Source organism: Orcinus orca, chromosome 10 (assembly GCF_937001465.1).
Source record: "Orcinus orca chromosome 10, mOrcOrc1.1, whole genome shotgun sequence".
In the NCBI taxonomy this organism is placed as follows: Eukaryota; Metazoa; Chordata; class Mammalia; order Artiodactyla; family Delphinidae; genus Orcinus; species Orcinus orca.
In genome coordinates, this window is record NC_064568.1 from 1,429,625 (window position 1) to 1,447,099 (window position 17,475).

The 17,475-nt window shown below is 55.5% G+C and overlaps 1 protein-coding gene across 3 annotated transcripts in view; it reads right to left on the minus strand.

The window, feature by feature from the left end:
• Positions 1-4,256: 4,256 nt before the first annotated feature.
• Positions 4,257-17,475, minus strand: part of RUVBL1 (RuvB like AAA ATPase 1) — a 35,250-nt gene continuing 22,031 nt past the window's right edge. For 2 of the 3 annotated variants that reach the window (XM_049693811.1, XM_049693812.1), the window contains exons 6-11: positions 16,861-17,010; positions 15,169-15,232; positions 13,905-14,103; positions 9,247-9,349; positions 5,567-5,658; positions 4,257-4,649 (exon numbers count right to left, since the gene is read on the minus strand). In XM_049693811.1, the coding sequence (XP_049549768.1) occupies positions 4,490-4,649; positions 5,567-5,658; positions 9,247-9,349; positions 13,905-14,103; positions 15,169-15,232; positions 16,861-17,010 (768 nt within the window). In that variant the 3' untranslated portion in view covers positions 4,257-4,489. Of the gene's footprint in view, positions 4,650-5,566; positions 5,676-9,246; positions 9,350-13,904; positions 14,104-15,168; positions 15,233-16,860; positions 17,011-17,475 lie in introns of all 3 variants that reach the window. The other variant, XM_049693813.1, reaches the window with a different exon arrangement.

Sequence of the window (17,475 nt, forward strand, 5' to 3'; positions counted from 1 at the left end):
CCTACACCGCTTTGCACTTTTTACATTTTGATCCATGTTCATATATATATATATATATATATATATTTTTTTTTTTTTTAATTAATTAAAAGCCCAGCTCAGTAAGCTTTCCCTGACTGCTCTCTTCCCACGTGCGCGTTCGGTCACACACTCCCTCCCTGCCCGGCCCTGGCCTGGCCAGGCTTGCCCACGCCCCCTTGAGGAGGGGCGGGAAGGGCGGCGCGCGGCCGGGAGGCTGCGGAGACCTCGGAAAGGGGGAGGAGGGCCTGGCGCGACCCCAGCTGCTGCTCGCCCCTGTCACCTCCTCGGGGAAGCCCTCCAGTCCGCCCCCGAAGCACCGGCTCACACTGCTTCCCTGCGGCCTGCCGGCAGCTGTCCGGAGCCTGTACGCCCTCTCGCACGGGGCCGGGGGGAGCGTGCGGGCGACCGGGCCAGACCCGGGGTTTTCAGAGACGCCGGGCCGTGGGCGAGGCTGGCGGCCCGCGGGTGGAGGTCTCACAGCTGGCCCCCTGCCCAACCCTCGTGCGGGGCCGCGCATGCGTGTCCTGGGACCGGCGGTCCCGCGCGCGCGTGCGCGCGCCCCCCGCACCGCAGCATCCCCATTAATCACTAGGCGACGGCTGTGTCGAGCGGGCAGCCGGCGGGCGCCCATCGGCGCATCTTATCGCGTCGGCCCAGCCGCAGTGCGCGCCGCCCATTGATCGCGCCGGCCGGGCCGGGGTCAGCGCGGGCCGGGAGCCTGACAGCGAATCCATCGCCGCAGACGCGCGCTGACGGCGGCCCGGGCAGCGCGGCCCGGCCATTAATCACTGCGCCTGCCGCGAGTGACGGCCAGGGCGACAGGACCAGCCGGCGACAGCCAGCCCGGCGGCCGCCCTCCCCGCGCCCCGACACCCTGCACCCTGTCCCTGGGGCCTGCTATCCCCAATAAATGGAGGAGGCAAGACGACGACTGGATGGGTGGACCCCGTTCTACCTCTCAGTGGGCCTGTTCCCAGACACCAAAGGGAGGGCTGGGCTGGGACAACGCGGACAGCCACTCCTCCCCTCTGGTTGCCCAGCCCTGCCTGGGCCTCACTGGGGATGGGGGGCCTGGGGCCCAGGGAGGCCCAGCACATCATTCGTGGACGTGGTGGACGCGGAGGCAAAAGCCCACGCCTCCGCCCGTTCTCTCCCCTCTGCTCCAGAGCCTGTGGGCCCTGAGCTGGGCCTTATCCTGCTGGGCTTAACAGAAGCGTCCAGCCACAGGGGACCTCCAGGCCTTGCCAGGGCCTGCTCTCTGGGATCGGGAAGGGCAGAGCCTAACGGCTTCCGGCTCCTGTTGGATAAAGTGTGACCTTCGCTTCTTCCAAGAGGGACAGGGATCGGGAACTCTTCTCTGAATCATAGTATCTCGAGCGCCTGATGCAGCCACATGTCACGCCACCAAGTCCGCACACAGACCTACGCGATATGACTGCCCCCATCCTACAGAAGAGGAAACCAAAGCTCTAGGACCAGAGGGATCAAGGGCCAAACAATCCAAACCGCGCCCCTGCCTGCCATGCCCCCTGGACCCCTTTGCTCCCCTCTCCCACCTGCCGCCTCTGCCTGGAATCCCTCCAGGGCAGGGGCTGCTCAGGCTGGTCCAGATGCGGGGTTGGGTGCCCAGCATCTGGTGCTTTCCTGGCAGAGGCCCGCTGGGGTCTGAGACATGGAGGCCAGCAGGGAGTGCCCCCCACCACTGTGCGGCTCCATTTTATTAGAAAAATAACCAGTAAGTCACCATCATCTGTTTAATCCTAAAAACCAAAATATTCTAAGAACCAATCTAGGGGGTGTAACCTAAGAGGTGTGGTGGTGAAAAGACACCAGGGCTGAGAAAATGAAGGAGAAGCCAAGGTGGCTCCCCAGCGAGGGCCAGGGACCCATCTTTCAAGAGCCCCTTCGGCCCGCTCGCATTCCTGGCCATTAGCACAGGAACAGGGAGCTGGGGTTCATGCAAACACTCCTCCTCAGCCACCCAACTGGCTTGCTGGGAGGCACCCAAGAGAGCCCAGGCCCAGAGCCTGGAAAAACAGCCACTTCCTACAACCAGCCCCCACCCCGCCTCACGTTAATATTACAATTCTTTACGACAGAGCTGAAATAGTGCAAAAAATGGGGCTGCTGTAATTGTTGGTAGCTTGTGTGTCAGCCTGATAAGATTTAACAAATATTTTCCTCCCCACCAGGGTCTGTTTCCGCCTTGGTAATGGATGGAGAAACTTCTCATAGTCGGCGAGGGATCGGTCGTAAAAACTTCGCCTGGAAGATTAATGTAATAATCACAGGCTTTGCTGGAAAAAATAGGAGGAATTAAAATAACCCAACCTTCCTACCTGTCCAGAACCATCTCCCTCACTGTGGAGCAAAGACGAACGAGGAGGCCGTCTCTCTGGGCACCACCAAGGCCAGGAGACCTGAGGAGCAGGATAGGGGGCCATGACCACACATGGCCGTCCTCCCCAGGACTGCTCTGGACGGCACAGCCCCTGTGCAGCTGGGAAGATCTCCGCCCAAGCTGGGCTGGAGGAGGAGGTCCAGCCAGGGCAGAGCCTGGTTCTGTCCTCTAGGGTATGACTTTCCTCACACCAGCCCTGCCTGCCTCACCTGCCCGGCACAGAGGTCAGGGCTCGAAGGCCCCTCCAACAACTTGGCACACTGAGGAAGGCAGGTTAGCCACAGGGTTTAGGAGCACAGACACCAACCGGCTGATTCATCCTTACTAGCTGCGCAAGTGACTTAACCAGTACCAATCCCGTGAGGCTACTGAGAGAATGCGGAAGGAAATGCACAGCATCACACAGGCCCTAGTACACAACGGGCTCTCGCTGCATCTTAGGTATCACTCTTCCTTTGTTCCAATGTGGCTTAAGTTGGGAGACCAGAGACACAGGTGCAGCCTTGGAGGAGACGGGTAGCCACGTCAGGCCTGAGCGCACAGCCCTGGCCTCAGGAAGCGTCCCACCACCCCTCCCTGTGCCTGGTTGCCTCACACACACCCCCAAGACCCCCACGCTGGGATCTCCCTCAGGGGCGGGGCCCACAGAAGATCCATTTTGGCAGCATGAATTCGCTTGGGGCCTTCTCAGGGCCTGGCGGCCCTCCAAGGGCTGGATGGATCCCCAGGCCTCAGCCCTCCTGCCCGGCCTCCTGCACATGCTCAGGTGATTGTCACTACATGGGGAACAGCGGTGCTGGCCGGCTTGCATTAAGGTGGTGATTAGATCAAGATGACCATCTTTGTTTGGTCCCCTCTCCCACACACAGTAACAGCAGGAAGACCCTGCCCGTGTGGCACTGCTGCTGGGCTGAGCCCTGCCTCAAATGAGCAGCACTGCGCTGGAGACAAGGACCGGGCCTGGCACACAGCACACTGTGAAGTCTGCCAGGAGCTCCACTGCCCCTCCCTCCCAGTCGCAGTGAGGGGGGCCCAGCAGAGGGACACAGGAGCCAACTGACAGGGGTCCCAACGGTCAAAGCTGGAACAATTTGAGCAACAAAATAAAGGCATATTGGGTTATAACCCAAATATATAATAAATTTCCGTGAGTCCATCCTGATAGAAATGACTGAATAAATGAGCAAATGGGGAGAACAGGTGACCTCAGCCCTCCCGGAGGTGGAGCAAGCTCCCCTCCCCTCTGTGAGGGCTGTGCTTAGAGACGCCTTCCCAGAAGGACAGTGAGGAAAGGGAGATGGAGAAACCCAACAGCACATCCTCAGCCGGGTGATCGAGGTCAACACAACAGCCGTGAGCCTACCGGCGGCCGCACCTTTGACAGGACGTGATGGAAATGTCCCTTTCCCTGTGCTCTTCCTCCCAGTGACCCTCAATCCCAGTTTAATTATGAGAAAAACATCAAACAAGCCCCACTAAGGGATACCGGACAGAGTACCTGACCAGCACTCCTCAAAACCATCAAGGTCATCAAAGACAAGGAACGTCTGAGCAACTGTCACAGCCAGGAAACCACAAGAGACATGACGACTGAATGTGACGCGGGCCCTGGACAGACCCTGTGACAGAGAGGACAGCGGATCACTGAGAAAGCATGCACAAAGCACAAGGACACGTGCTGCGGGCTCATCGCACATGACAAACATGCCACGTGGCTGTAAGATGTTGACAGCAAGGGACCCCTGCACCATCTTCACAGCAATTCTGTACATTTCCAGCTGCTCTAAAACACAAAGTTTACTGCTTTAAAATTAAAAGAAAAGTCAGACAGGTATCATCAAAATAACCTATCAGGGTTTATTAGAAAACACACCAGATAAGGCAGGGTTTCTTCAAAGCAACCACGGGATGAGTCACGATAACTTAAAAAGAAACTCTTCCACACTAACTGACAGCGCTGTCACCCGCCCGAGTGGGAAAAGCCCAGCCCGGGGGCAAGCCGCCTACCCACAGGCCAGAGCGGGAGCGGGCCTACCCGGAGTCTCCGTGCAGAAGACCTCAGCCGTCTCACTTCATGTACTTGTCCTGCTGGTCGGCCAGGATTTTGGCTGAGGACTTGGCGTCGTAGAAGAGCTCACTGATCTCCTCGACGTGCTCCTTCTCAATGCCGTCCTTCCCGTTGATCTTGGCCAGCAGGTTGGCCGGGGTCAGCAGCTGCACCGCGTACCTAGAGCGGCCGGGGCCAAGGCAGGTGTGAAGCAGGGCCACGGATGGGAGCCCCTCCCCAAGTCAGCAGGTGCACTGAGGGAGCTGCAGAAGCTTGTGCCAGCTGCTGCAGACACAGCAGACAAGGGGAGAGTTGCACTTTTCAGAGACCTGGAGTCACAGCCTCACCAGGGAGGGGCCAGAAGCCACCGGCATGACGTATAAGCCCTGCTCCCGGAACCTGTCACTGCCTAGAGGTCCTCCCCTCCAGCAGGAGGCCCTCCACCACTGCTGGGAAGGGACCACAAACCTGGATGTCTACAGCGGCAAGCAGGCAACGCCAGGGTCCAGATCGGGACAGGGACCATGGCGGAGAAATGAACGCACAGCCCCATGAAAGCAAAGGCCCCAACCAAAGGCAAAAAGTCCAGGAGTTTCTGAAAGCACCACTCCACCCAAACAAAACAGCCTGCATTCTGCTTCAACCTTAGGAGCGAGGAACTGACTCAAAGGGAAACGGCCAGGCCGAACACTGTGAAGTCATGACTCATAAGCAGTCAGGACACTGAGAAGGGTCACCCTCCAAGCAACTGGCTTCCGGCCGCTGGTGGGCAGTCAGGAGAGCCACCTCTGCCTGTGCTCCTCCCCGCCCAGCAGACGCTGCAGCACAGGGCCGGAGCGGAGGGGCTGCCTGCCCTGCACCCGGTCTCCGGTTCCGTCCATCTCCTCCACGCAGGGGGCCGCCAGGCAGAGCACGCTCTCCACCAGCAGGACCGTCTGCTACAGGACGGGGGGGACTTAACCTGTCGCTCAGCTTTCTCAACACCACTGTCTAGCTGTGCTGCACCTGCCGCAGGATGAGACCCACCACCCCGGAAGAGCAGGCACGGTCCCGCGCCCTGGGAAGGCGCTGGCGGGGTCCGGGCACGGCCAGCTCACCTCAGAGTGGTCTTGGTACCGATCTCCCCCAGGTGGTTCAGCGCCTCCTCACTGATGTTGATTCCCTCTGTCTGGGCTCGGATTTTAATGATCTTTTGGAGGAGAAACACTGTGATCAACAGTGACCGACCTCAAGTGTTCCCATCCCACCTCCTAATAGCACAGACGCCCCAAGCGGGGCCAGTGGGGCAGAGCCGACCCCGCGGGCGCTGCTGTCCTCGCACAAGTCGGGGGCACAGCCCCACGCCGACTGGAAGGCAGCTGGTACCCCGAGGTGTGCACCAGGGCGGCGCTGCCCCTGCGCCCACCCTGCCTGCCCCGGCTCCCTCAGCGGCAGCTAACCTCCCCAGCAGGGGCACCGCCACCTCTAAGCACTCAGGCAAGAAGAGACACTTCTTATTTGCTTGACAAATGCGATGGTTAAATAAATTTTAGAAGTTACTTTTAAACATTTACCAGCTCTCATAACATCACTGGGAGATATCTCATCTGTCAAGAAAGAAGAGGCTGACGCTTGTGCGGTCTGAGATCCTGGTGAAGTTGGAGGGGAAGCAGGCTGGCGTGGGGACACGGTAACACAAGTGGTACCAGGATCCTGCAGGCGCACAGCACTGAGTGATAAGGGGCAGCGGGATAATGATGCTGTGTGTTGTGGAGCTGAGATAACTCGAGGGCTTCGAGCCTCATATAATACAGGAATTCTTCACTTTGGCAGCTTCGTAAACAAGTTATCAAGAAGCCCCTGTTTAAATTAAAGCCATAAACACACCCGGGATACAGGCGTGGAAGTGGGAAAGACTGGGCCCCCAGCCAAGCCTCACAAGGGGAGAGGGACCAGAGGTTTAGGAGGTGGACACTTCAAATGGGCGTTCGGCTCTCAGGCAGAGACCCCGAGGGCAGGAGCTGCAGGGGTACGGAGGTTAGCGTCTGGTGACCCTGGTTAAGGGGACCCAGCGTGGCAGCCGCTGTCAATGAGAAAGGCCCGGCTCGGTAGGAACCAGGTCCCGCAGATGTCAGCAGTGAGCGGACGGGGGGCCGAGGTGGACGGGCCGGCACGTACCAGGCAAGGTAGCCCCGCTGCTGCAACCAGCGCCGCCAGGGCTGAGGCCCGGGTGCCGGCAGGAAAGGCTCTCATTTCGTCAGGAGAGACTTGGAACTCAGATTTTTGCATGAAATGTCCTGACTGCTGAATGTTGTCAACTTATTTAAACATTTCACAAACACTGCACTGGCCACATCTGTTCAGCCAGGGGGCTGCCGGGTGTGACCTCTGTCAAAAGAATCTTAGTACGTGCGTGAGGCGTCCACTGTCTGGGGTCCAAAGTGAAATGCAGCTGAGCAGAGACGTTACTGGACGGGCACAAGGACGGCAGGGAAAGGAGAGAGCAGAAGGCTCCAGCCACAGGACTCCCCTCCGGCCATGACCGTCACAGCGGGGCAGCTCTGTGCTCCCAAATAGAAAGAGCTTCTCACCCACAGCTGGGATGACCAAGGAGTCCCCTGGGGGCCTTTGGAAACTCTAGGAGACGCAAACACTGGGTTCTGGAACCTGGTCTGGGGAAGAGCACCAGCCCGGAGCGTCTGGCCTTCGGCGAGCCACGGTGACACTGGAGGGCTGTCAGGGATGCTCTGCTCTCATTCTCTCTAGAGCAGGTCAGAGCAATCCCAGGAGCTCCTGTTTCAGACCGCTCGGAAACGGACAGTTCATAAATTAGATCTTTAATCATTTAATAACCTGCAGGGATAGTTTATGAGGGTGTCGGTGCTGACGGCAGAGTACACAAGTTACATTTACTTTGCTTTTTAAAAAACTCACCCCGGGCTCCAGTAAAAATGCTGATGTTGTCCCCTGAACAGCACGAACAAAGCCGTGCTCGTCTGGCCGCTGGTCTATCCTCTGCTAACCCCAGAGAAAGCCCGAGAAGAGACCCCCTGGCCGAGCCTCCAGACTCTGGGGCACAGCGCACGTGCCAGGGAGCTAGGACCGCGTGCTCTGGGTTTGTGAACAGCAGCCGTGATGGCCGCACCCCCCCGAGTGGCCGTCACTGTCTCCCTCGGTCCGCACGACAGCCTTGAGCCGAGGGAGCTCGTCTCCTGGTGAACAGAGGCCGCGAAGCACCGCGGGGTACAGGCTGGGGCTCCAGTCCAACAGTCCGGGTAGGGAAGGGGGCAGTTTCTCCCCTGCTTTGGCTTCTGCTCCTCAGCAGTGAAAGCCCTGGCTTCAACCTAGCGTTCATCCAAGAGCAAGAGACCATCACCTGGTGACAAGGCCCCAGCCACGAACGCCATCTCCTAACTGACACACCCAGCTGCTTCCGTGAACTAGAACCGCATGGGTGTCCCGTCTGTGCTGCTTATGCAGGGAGATCTCTGGCTCCACACACCACCAGCGCTCCTCGTGCTGGTCAACAAGACATGCCAGCAGGGGCCAGGCCAGACGGGCCGCAGGCAGGCAGGGAGCTGCTGGCACGTGTCCAGGAGCGGCCCTCTGAGCTCCAAAAGGAGCGGCTAGCGGACCAGCTACCACAGGGGCTCCACTCCCAGATGAGACACCTCTAGCGGGGAGGAGGCTGGCGGCAAAGCGATCAAAAACACAGGCTTCAGGATCAGACAGCCTGGATTCCAGTTATACGTCCTGCCACCACCTAGCCACTGACGAGCTGTATGAGCTTGGGCAGGTTAACCAGCCTAAGTCTCAGTGTCCTCCTCTTTAAGAATGCCAGTGAAAACAGTTCTCCCTACCTCGAGGTGACGGGGGATCAAATGGCCCAGCACAATGTCTAACAAAGACTGCCTGTGCTCTGGCGAGGAGAGGGTCCGGCAGAGCTCACCGAGATGTCAGTGCAGCCCTGGGCCACTCCACGGCCCCAGCTGTGGCCACATGCTGACCCCACAGTGAGAGACCTATGCCTCAGCAAGACCGTCTGGGGCAAGGGTGGGCAGAGCAGATGGCTGGGCTCTGCAGGGCACAGCCTGGCTTTGCGTCCTGGACTCGCCACTCAGTGACTCAGCCGTCAAAGGGGGGAAACGACTGCCTGGAAGCATCAGAAAGGGGACTGGGGCTTCCAAGGGTGCCGAGGCACTGTGGGGCACACATGGGGTCGACGAGGCCAATCCCATGCATCCCGCCAGCCCCCACTCCCAAGCCTCAGCCAGACTCAGTTCATGCAGGGCTGAGCACACGCTACGTGGGGCGCTGAGCTAAATGCTCCCCTGTGCACCGTCATGCCTCTTCCTGTGAGCTTAGGTTGGTGTCCTCCATTCCACACACCCTCTACACTTGTGATGCTGTTTCACTACCATCTCCACAGCCTCGGCAGCAGCCTGGGCAGAGCCTCCGCTAGGACTTGGGTTCTGCGCCTGCCAGAGGTGCCTGTGTGGGTCCTGGCGGGCCAGCGCCCAGGCTAGAGCCCCTCACTACATGATGTTCTGCAGCCTCTTTCCTAGAGCTGGTGGCCTCCCTAATGGCTGTCACCAAGGCGATTTTCTCACTGTCCCTTTCCTAAGTTTACAGGAAGGGATGGAGTAGAAGAGAGAACAGCCAAGGCCACAGGCAGCTGAGGTTTTGTGCCACTTCAGGGCCACGTGCAGTTGGCTCACACGCCGTTCAGGTGGGGGGCCTTCCCGCTGGGCATCGGGGACACGGGGAGCAAACGAGGGGAGAAGGGGGCGGCGCTCACCTGCTTCATCTCCTGCGGGGTGTACAGCGTGGCCCGGATGATCATCACTCGGTCCAGAAGGTCGAGAGGGATGCCGTGGGGAGAGGCGATGTCCTCCGTGCCCCTGAAAGGCCAGAAGTGCCGCATCGCTCAGGCCCCTCTGAGACCAGAAACTGGATACTGGAAACAAGGCTGAGGCCCTCACGATGACAAAGCAGCTAGTTCTCGCCCTGAGAGTCAGAGGCAGGACCGCAGACGACACAGACTACTAACTCAGGTGGTGTCAGAAACAACGTCATTATTTTAGCAAATATCAACACCACAGGAAATTTGGGGAGGAGAAAAAAGCAACCTAAAATCACATTAAAAATATTCATATAGGTATTTGCCAAAGTTTCGTAAGTTACACTATGCATGTAGATTTTTTCTTTTTTGCTTTTGTCCATGTTGCTTCAGTCTTAACAGACCATCAAGTGTTTTACTTAATTCAAACCGTTGGGCATTTAGGTAGTTTCCAGTTGTTGCTATTATTATTCATGGTGTTTTGATAAATAATTGTATGCATACAGCCATGAACATTTCCTCAGCAACTCTCACAGAGCATGACACTACTGTGAATATCTCCTTAATCAAACGAGTGAATGAACGAACGAATATCCTAATTTACGCAGCTACATGAGATCTGATCCCATTGCACTGTAGCCAGTACTGAGTATTCTAATTCTTAAATAGTTTGCTGTGACATCCTGGTGGTGCAGTGGTTAAGAATCCGCCTGCCAATGCAGGGGACACAGGTTCAATCCCTGGTCTGGGAAGATCCCACATGCCGCGGAGCAACTGGGCCTGTGCGCCACAACTACTGAGCCTGCGCTCTAGAGCCCTCAAGCCACAACTACTGAGCCCGCATGCTGCAACTACTGAAGCCGCGCACCTTGAGCCCATGCTCTGCAACAAGAGAAGCCACTGCAATGAGAAGCCTAAGCACCACAAGGAAGAGTAGCCCCCGCTCACCGCAACTAGAGAAAGCCTGCGCGCAGCAACAAAGACCTAACGCAGCAAAAAAAAAAAAAAAAAAAAAAAGTTTGTGGGCTTCCCTGGTGGCACAGTGGTTAAGAATCTGCCTGACAATGCCGGGGACACAGGCTCAGGGAAGATCCCACATGCCGTACAGCAACTAAGCCCGTGCGCCACAACTACTGAGCTTGCACTCTAGAGCCTGAGAGACACAATTACCGAGCCTGCGTGCCACAACTACTGAAGCCCACGTGCCTAGAGCCCGTGCTCCGCAATAAGAGAAGCCACTGCAATGAGAAGCCCACGCACTGCAATGAAGAGTAAACCCCGCTCTCCACAAAAAGAGAAAAGCCCGCACGCAGCAACGAACACCCAACGCAGCCAAAATAAAAATAAAAAAAATTATTAAAAAAAAAAAGTTTGCTGCTTAAAGGTGTAGAAAAACGAAGAGTATAACACATCGTCTGAATTTGCATTTCCTTGATTACTAATGAATCATTTGAATGCTTTCCCCGTTACTTCATTTCGTTCTGGGAACTGTCCCGTCACGTCCTTTGCCTGTCGTTCTCTTGAATCCTTAGCCAGACCAGAGGAGAGCGGCCCGGGAGTAGAACCCCGCCAACCCACCGGGCCGCAGGGCGGCAGCTCCTGATGCGATGAGGGCTGGGCCAGCCTGGCGGCATGCGGGCCTACAAGCTCAGTGAGCTGAGCCGGGCCTGCCTCCGCCTTGAGGAGCCCATCAGCACCGAGGCTGGCCTCCCCAGCGAGACCAGCCTGCAGTCTACGGTCAAAGAACGAGGGCAGGTCATTTGCAGCTAACCTTCAGTAAGTTTCAAAAATAAGTAAACATTCTAGAAATATAACTTCAGTAAAAGAAAATCTATGTGTTGAAACTCTATCCGGTCAGTTGAACTGTAAGTGCATATTTATTGCTGCAAGAATAAAATGTCCTGACACATGCTACAACAGGATGACCCTTGAAAATGTTACGCTAAGTGAAAGAGGTCAGTCACAGAGGGGCAAATACTGTATGATTCCACCCATAGGAAATACGCAGAAAAGGCAAATTCACAGAAGCAGAGTACATCTGAGATTACCAGGGGCTGGGGGAAGGGATATGGAACTCACTGGTTAATGGGGACACAGTTTCTGTTTGAGGTGAAGGAAAAGTTCTGGAGATGGATGGTGGTGATGGCTGTACAACATTGTGAAGGTAATTAGTGTCACTGAACCACACACATAAAAATAATTAAAATGGCAAACTCTATGCTATATACATTTTACCACAATGAAAAAATTCAAAAAAAGAATAAAATGCTTCATCAATAATTGTTAAATCTAATATTTAAAAATAAGTAAGACCTTTCCAAACAAAAAGGAAAATAGTAGCAAATATAAAATATTAAGATACCATTAGAGAAAACAAATCTTTTCCATCAACAAGTATTTCTAAAACTAATAACAAAGAATTATTAAGATGGGGGCTTCCCTGGTGGCGCAGTGGTTGAGAGTCCGCCTGCCGATGCAGGGGACGCGGGTTCGTGCCCCGGTCCGGGAGGATCCCACGTGCCGCGGAGCGGCTGGGCACGTGAGCCATGGCCACTGAGCCTGTGCGTCCGGAGCCTGTGCTCCGCAACGGGAGAGGCCACAACAGTGAGAGGCCCGCGTACCGCAAAAAAAAAAAGAATTATTAAAGATGAAATTCTATCATGATTCAAATTTTAGTATATTTGGTATATCTGTAATCTTCATATTAAACAAAATAACCTTTAAAAACTACATTTAATTTTTAGTTATTTACTGCTATTTAAGCCGTATGTCTCTCCTTGTTTTAGGTCCTATTTAGGAATTCTCTTGGGAAATGTTTAAAAGACCTCAACTTGCTGTCTTAAAATATCCCCAACTCTCTAACACTCACGATAAATTAACTTCAATTCAGACATAATAAATATAAAAAGTCTAAAGAAGAAAAGATTAGAGGAAAAAACACAAAAGAACAGAATTCATAAGAAAATGTTAAAATTTTTTCTTATAGTTTTGAGTCCGTAAAAGTAAAAATTTAAACAAAAAAACTCTGCTTAAAGACTGCTAAGCATTTTTCAGGAATTAAAGACCAAAGACTGGAAATTTGTCCAAGCTATGAACCTTAGGTACACAGTTCCTTTCAGACAACATGTTAGTGAAAAATAGTTTCTGGAACTCACATTCCTCTGGACGGGGATGGGGTCAAGTTTCCCAGGCCCCACTGGGCGAGCTGAGATCAGAGCCACCTTTCTATGCACTTTTTTTCCCCCTAGATGGGACGAGACTAAGAGAAGGACTCTGATCCTAAGAGATCTTGGTCCTGCCCTAAGCTGCCTGGCTCTGCGGGGCCTGAGAGGGAGGGGCGTCTATCAGCAGAGCTCGCTCGGTAGGGGGCGCCATCCGCCCAGGCTGAGCCCTTCCGCCAGCTGTCAGACTGAAGCCAGGCAGGCCTGACCAAAGCAAAGCCCAGGAAGCTGACAGGGCCTGTGCGGCAGGGACACCAGGCTCACCAGGCCACGCGTCCAGTTTCCAGATGCTGCCCAGGTAGCCAGGCTCCCGCTGGCTGAACCTGGTACAAGCTGCCGGCCCTTTAAGATTGCAGAAGACGCCTGTGATGATGACAGGCGGGGGTCTTGTCAAGGCATCATCACAGGGGTTCAAAGAGGGGATGCACGACGCTGCCGCCACAGGCACTTGCATCGTGCACACAATTCCTCTTTCTGAGCGAGAGTGATCACCTGAGCAGGGGGCCTGCCCCACAGCCAGCAGCATGGCTTCTGTATAAGCTCAGCAGAGACAAAGCTCCTCCGAGGCAGGTCTAGGTGAACCAGCAGTCCAGGCTCCCCACTAGCGTTGGCTCCAGCTCTGTGCTGAGACCCTCAAGGGCCTTGGGGTCTCTTTCCAGATTCCTGCACCCCCCTGCTACCAGAAGCATGTGGCCTCCGGGGCTCTGCTGCCCTCACTACTGTGCTGCAGGCTTAAAGAGGGCTCTGTACCACCCCCTCATGCCCTAGCACTGCTGATACCAGGCCCCAAGACTCAAGGGAGTGCAGAAAACCAGTGAGCCAACTACTGGGCACACTGGTGCTTAGGCTCGAGAGCTGAAAAGAGGGCGAGTCCTCTGGGATCCCTTCTTGAAGGTGGACCTAAGGGGGTTGGGTGGGGGGAGGTGCCAGTGTGGCTCCAAGAATGTCTGGGCCAGAAAGAAACGACTGGTTTCACTGTCAGAGGCCTGGGTTCTCATCCTATCTTTATGACCAGGGGCACACCACGTTGTCATTCTGTTTCCTCTCTGAAAAGTGGAGGCAAGACACACACCTCCTGGAGCTTGGAGGAGGTCGGAAGTTAACACAGGCCATGTCGCCAAGGGCTGGCCCATCTGACCTTACCTTTGCCCACTCCAACCGGATGACCAAGACACACCCCAGTGGAACCCCAGTCACCACGACGAGGCCCTCATATGCAGAAACAGGATGGCTGCTGCGCTGGTGACCGTGACAGAGTGAAGTCAAGCCACTCTGCTTCCCTCGAAATGAACACGACCACCCCTCACCCTCATCCTGACTCACGACACTACGGGATGAAAGTGATCCTGGAGGAACACATGAGCCCGGGCAGAAGGTGGAAAAGCCTCATGGTACCTGATGACACAGTTGCCTCGGTTGGACGCAAAGATGACGATGGGGGCAATGGAAGACTCCAGCGCCCGGTGCAGGTAGGTGAAGCACTCGATGTCCAGCATGTGGACCTCATCAACGAACAGCACCCCCGGAACCAGCTCTGCCACGCCCTGGTCGATGTACTTGTTCACCACCTTGTTAATCTCCCCTCGGAGTTTATCTAGGAGTCGGCAAGGATGGACAAGCAGGGTCAATGCCAGGTGCGGAGGCTGTCGCCTTTCTCTTCTCTTCCACCCGAACTCAATCCAAGCCTAAGTCCAGGGCCGGGTCTGACTGCTAGCTCTGTGACCCCACAAACAGGCTACAGCCCCACTCCAGGCGTCAGTTTCATCTGAAAATAGGGCTAACTTTACCTAAAAGTCACAAAATTCGCTGCCTCCCCTGAGTTGTGTTTTGTTAAGTTTGTAAATGGCTTTTACCACATTCTGCATGTCTGTCACACTCCCCACCAGGCCTTATTATCTCACACCCCCAACCCAGGAAGAAGGGAGCTTTCAGATGCAAATTTCCCTGTGCTGCACTCGGTGAATGACCCTTTCTCTTGGCCCTGTGTGACAAAGCTTCGTTAATTCACTTTCAATCAAGTACTTGGAGGAAGGAATAGGGTGCGTGCAGAATCCTCTCCGGAGGGAAACCTGTGAGGAATGACAGGTTCTGAGGAAAGGCACCATCTCAGAGCTCTAAGAGGGACAGAGCCTCTCAAAAGCTGAATAACCGTCCAAGGTCACAGTTCTCATTGATCAAACCAGCGCCTGTACTAACAGCAGGAGGGAGCAGCCCACAAACCAGCACCTTCTACCACAGCCATGAAGCGGGATGGTCAAAGCTGTGTTAAGATAAGGACGCTGCTCTAGGCAACTCTAATAGAAAGGGCTCAGATCATGCCACTGGCTGAAACTTTAAAGAAAACAGAGCTTTAATGTTTAACATTTTCAGGTGACAAAGCTATAGGTGGTAATTAGAAAAAAGAGGGGCGTACCAGTTAGCAAGGGGAGCAGGTAAACTACAGGCCCATGAGGGGCAGCCACACTCCCGCCTCGCCTGGGGACTCCATGCGCTGCAGAAGCAACGTGACCCGTGACCGCCTCCATCGGTGGGATGAGCGCGAGGACACCGAGGACAGCCACACACTGTCAGGGGGGAGAAGTGCGCCTCCCGACGCACTCGCCAGGCTGGGGACCGGGTCCGTCAGACCCCAGGCCCCCAGCTCTGCTTCTTCTCTCACCTGTGATCTCCGTCTTCTTTGGCTTCATGAGCTGGCCCATCATGGACAGGATGTCTTGTCCCCCCTGCAGAGGAGAAGACTCAGGAATCAGTCCTGCTTCCTAAGGCAGCTGCAAATGCCTCATCGCCACCCCCCAAGCCCCGTGCCCCTCGTCAATTGCCCCACGTCAGCTCGTCAACTCGACAGGGGTCCTGAGATGTGGAGACCCTGGGCACCTGCACTGGAAGCTTGAGGAGCTTCTCAACACAGAGGAGTTTTTAAGAGGCTCCCCCGAGCGGCCAGAATTAAACAAAATGCCTTTATGGGAAGAACAAGCTCCGTGGGTCCGCCCCCCCCACCCTGGCCGTGTCTCTTCCCAGTCCCGGACGGCTTCACCCCACAGGACTGCCAACTCTTCCCTGGGCATCCAGCTCTTCTGGACTCAATTCGAGCCCACCTGTCAGGAACCACAGTCTGTTTCCTGGGAAGCCCCTCTGTGGGGCGTCTGACCCCAACACTGTCCTGCTGCTCCAGCCCCCTGGGGACAGACGCATGGACTCGTGTCCCCCCCCCCCCAACTAGGCCCGGCTACCAGACTTGCTCGGAGCCCAGGGCCTGTCCCTGCAGCTGGCTGACCCCGCGCAGGCTCACCAGCTGCTGCACCCACCTGCCAGCCCCTCAGTGCAGGTAGCAAGCAGTCAACATTTCGTGATCGCCTGCTGTTTCCAGGCCCTGGGACACAGGCGCTCCCTGAATGTTCAACAGTGAAAGGGAGCTAATGTTTCCCAAATACTTGCCGGGCCAGGTAGGAAGTATCATGCCCTCTTCACAGAGGAGTAAACTCAAAATCAGAGAGCCCTAAATCACAAAAACCTGAAGACCCGAAGTGACTGTCGGCCGAGCCCACAGTGTTGGAGCCACAATCCCGGACTCCACTTTGGTGAGACTCGTCAGGCGAGTGGCTCCCAGCAGGCTGGTTTCACAAACTGGGGGGAGATTCTTCAGCAAGCTCTCTGCCAAGGCTCCAAGGGACAACACCCATGGATCAAATTTCAGGTTAGAAAGCCTATTCCCTTGTTAGTGAAGAGGTGGCCTCTTTTAGGACGAAGAGGAAACCAAACCCAAAGACCACCAGCAGGGAAGAGTCGGCTTCTCTGAATTGCACATTTCCCAGAGATGGCATAAAATCATCCTGTGCTTTCCCCACATTTTATTAGTCAGGACACAAGCATCCATCTTCTGCTCGCATAAGGAGCAGGGACAGTTCCAGCTCAAAGCTATAAAACTGGGGATTCTGCTAAGCAGGGGGAAGACACAGCTTTCTCAGGCTCCCTGAAATCCTGCAAAGGGCTCAAAGAACACTCCTGCCCTCTGCCATTCACACCCAGAGCAGCCCAGGCCCGAGCCGCGTGCTGGAGAGAAGCCAGGGAGAAGCTGGCCAGCTCGGGGAGGGGGGGGCCAGAGGCTGGGCTGGGAGAAGGAACAATACGCAGGAAACCATCTGTGACTAGAGCGTTTGAAATGCAACAAAGGAGCCCCTCGTAGCTCTTGTCCATGTTAATTGCTGAACATTACAGACAGAAAAGGACTGCCTGCCCTAAGAAGCAGCAGCAAGACTGACAGTTCATCCCGGAGCCTCCAGCACACAAAAGGCTCCCGCGCCAGCAGGGCCGCCAGCAGGGCCAGCTTCCCGGCGGTAGCTGGGGGCAGTACCTGGGGCCGTGCGTTGGCCACGTCCAAGTCATGCAGGGTCACGTCCTGGATGATTTCCTTCTTCTTGTGCACGTCCCCCTTGGGCAAGGGGACGTACTCTTCAGCTTCAAGGTCGAATTCGGTGGCGTAGGTATCACACCTGCCCTGCCTCTGCAGAGAGAGCGAAACCTGAGTGCCTGGCGAGCTCCACTGCCAAGTCCCCAAGCGGCACAGGGTGAGATAAAAGTCTCAGGTCCCACTGCGGCCTGACAGCCGCCTTGACAAACTGCAAACATGGCCTCTGCTTCCCTGCTGCCAAGAGAAGGAGCTATCTGCCCATCGCTGGGTTCCAAAACCCGGCTGAAAACACCCGATACTCTCTCCCAGAATCTTCCCCCTCTCTCTTAACTGTATACAATTCCCGATAAAGGGCAAATCCAGTAGATTAACTGGAGACGGAGGGGCTGTTCAGACTCTTTTGTAGGTGGGTGATTTATTGTATGATATGAAGTATTATGCTCATCCATTAAACAGTGAGGAACTCTGTACAGGACACTGGAAATCAGATATTAAAAGAATGCCAACTAATGCAGCATTCCTTTCCACATGCATATATCTTGGGAAGAAAATACCAAA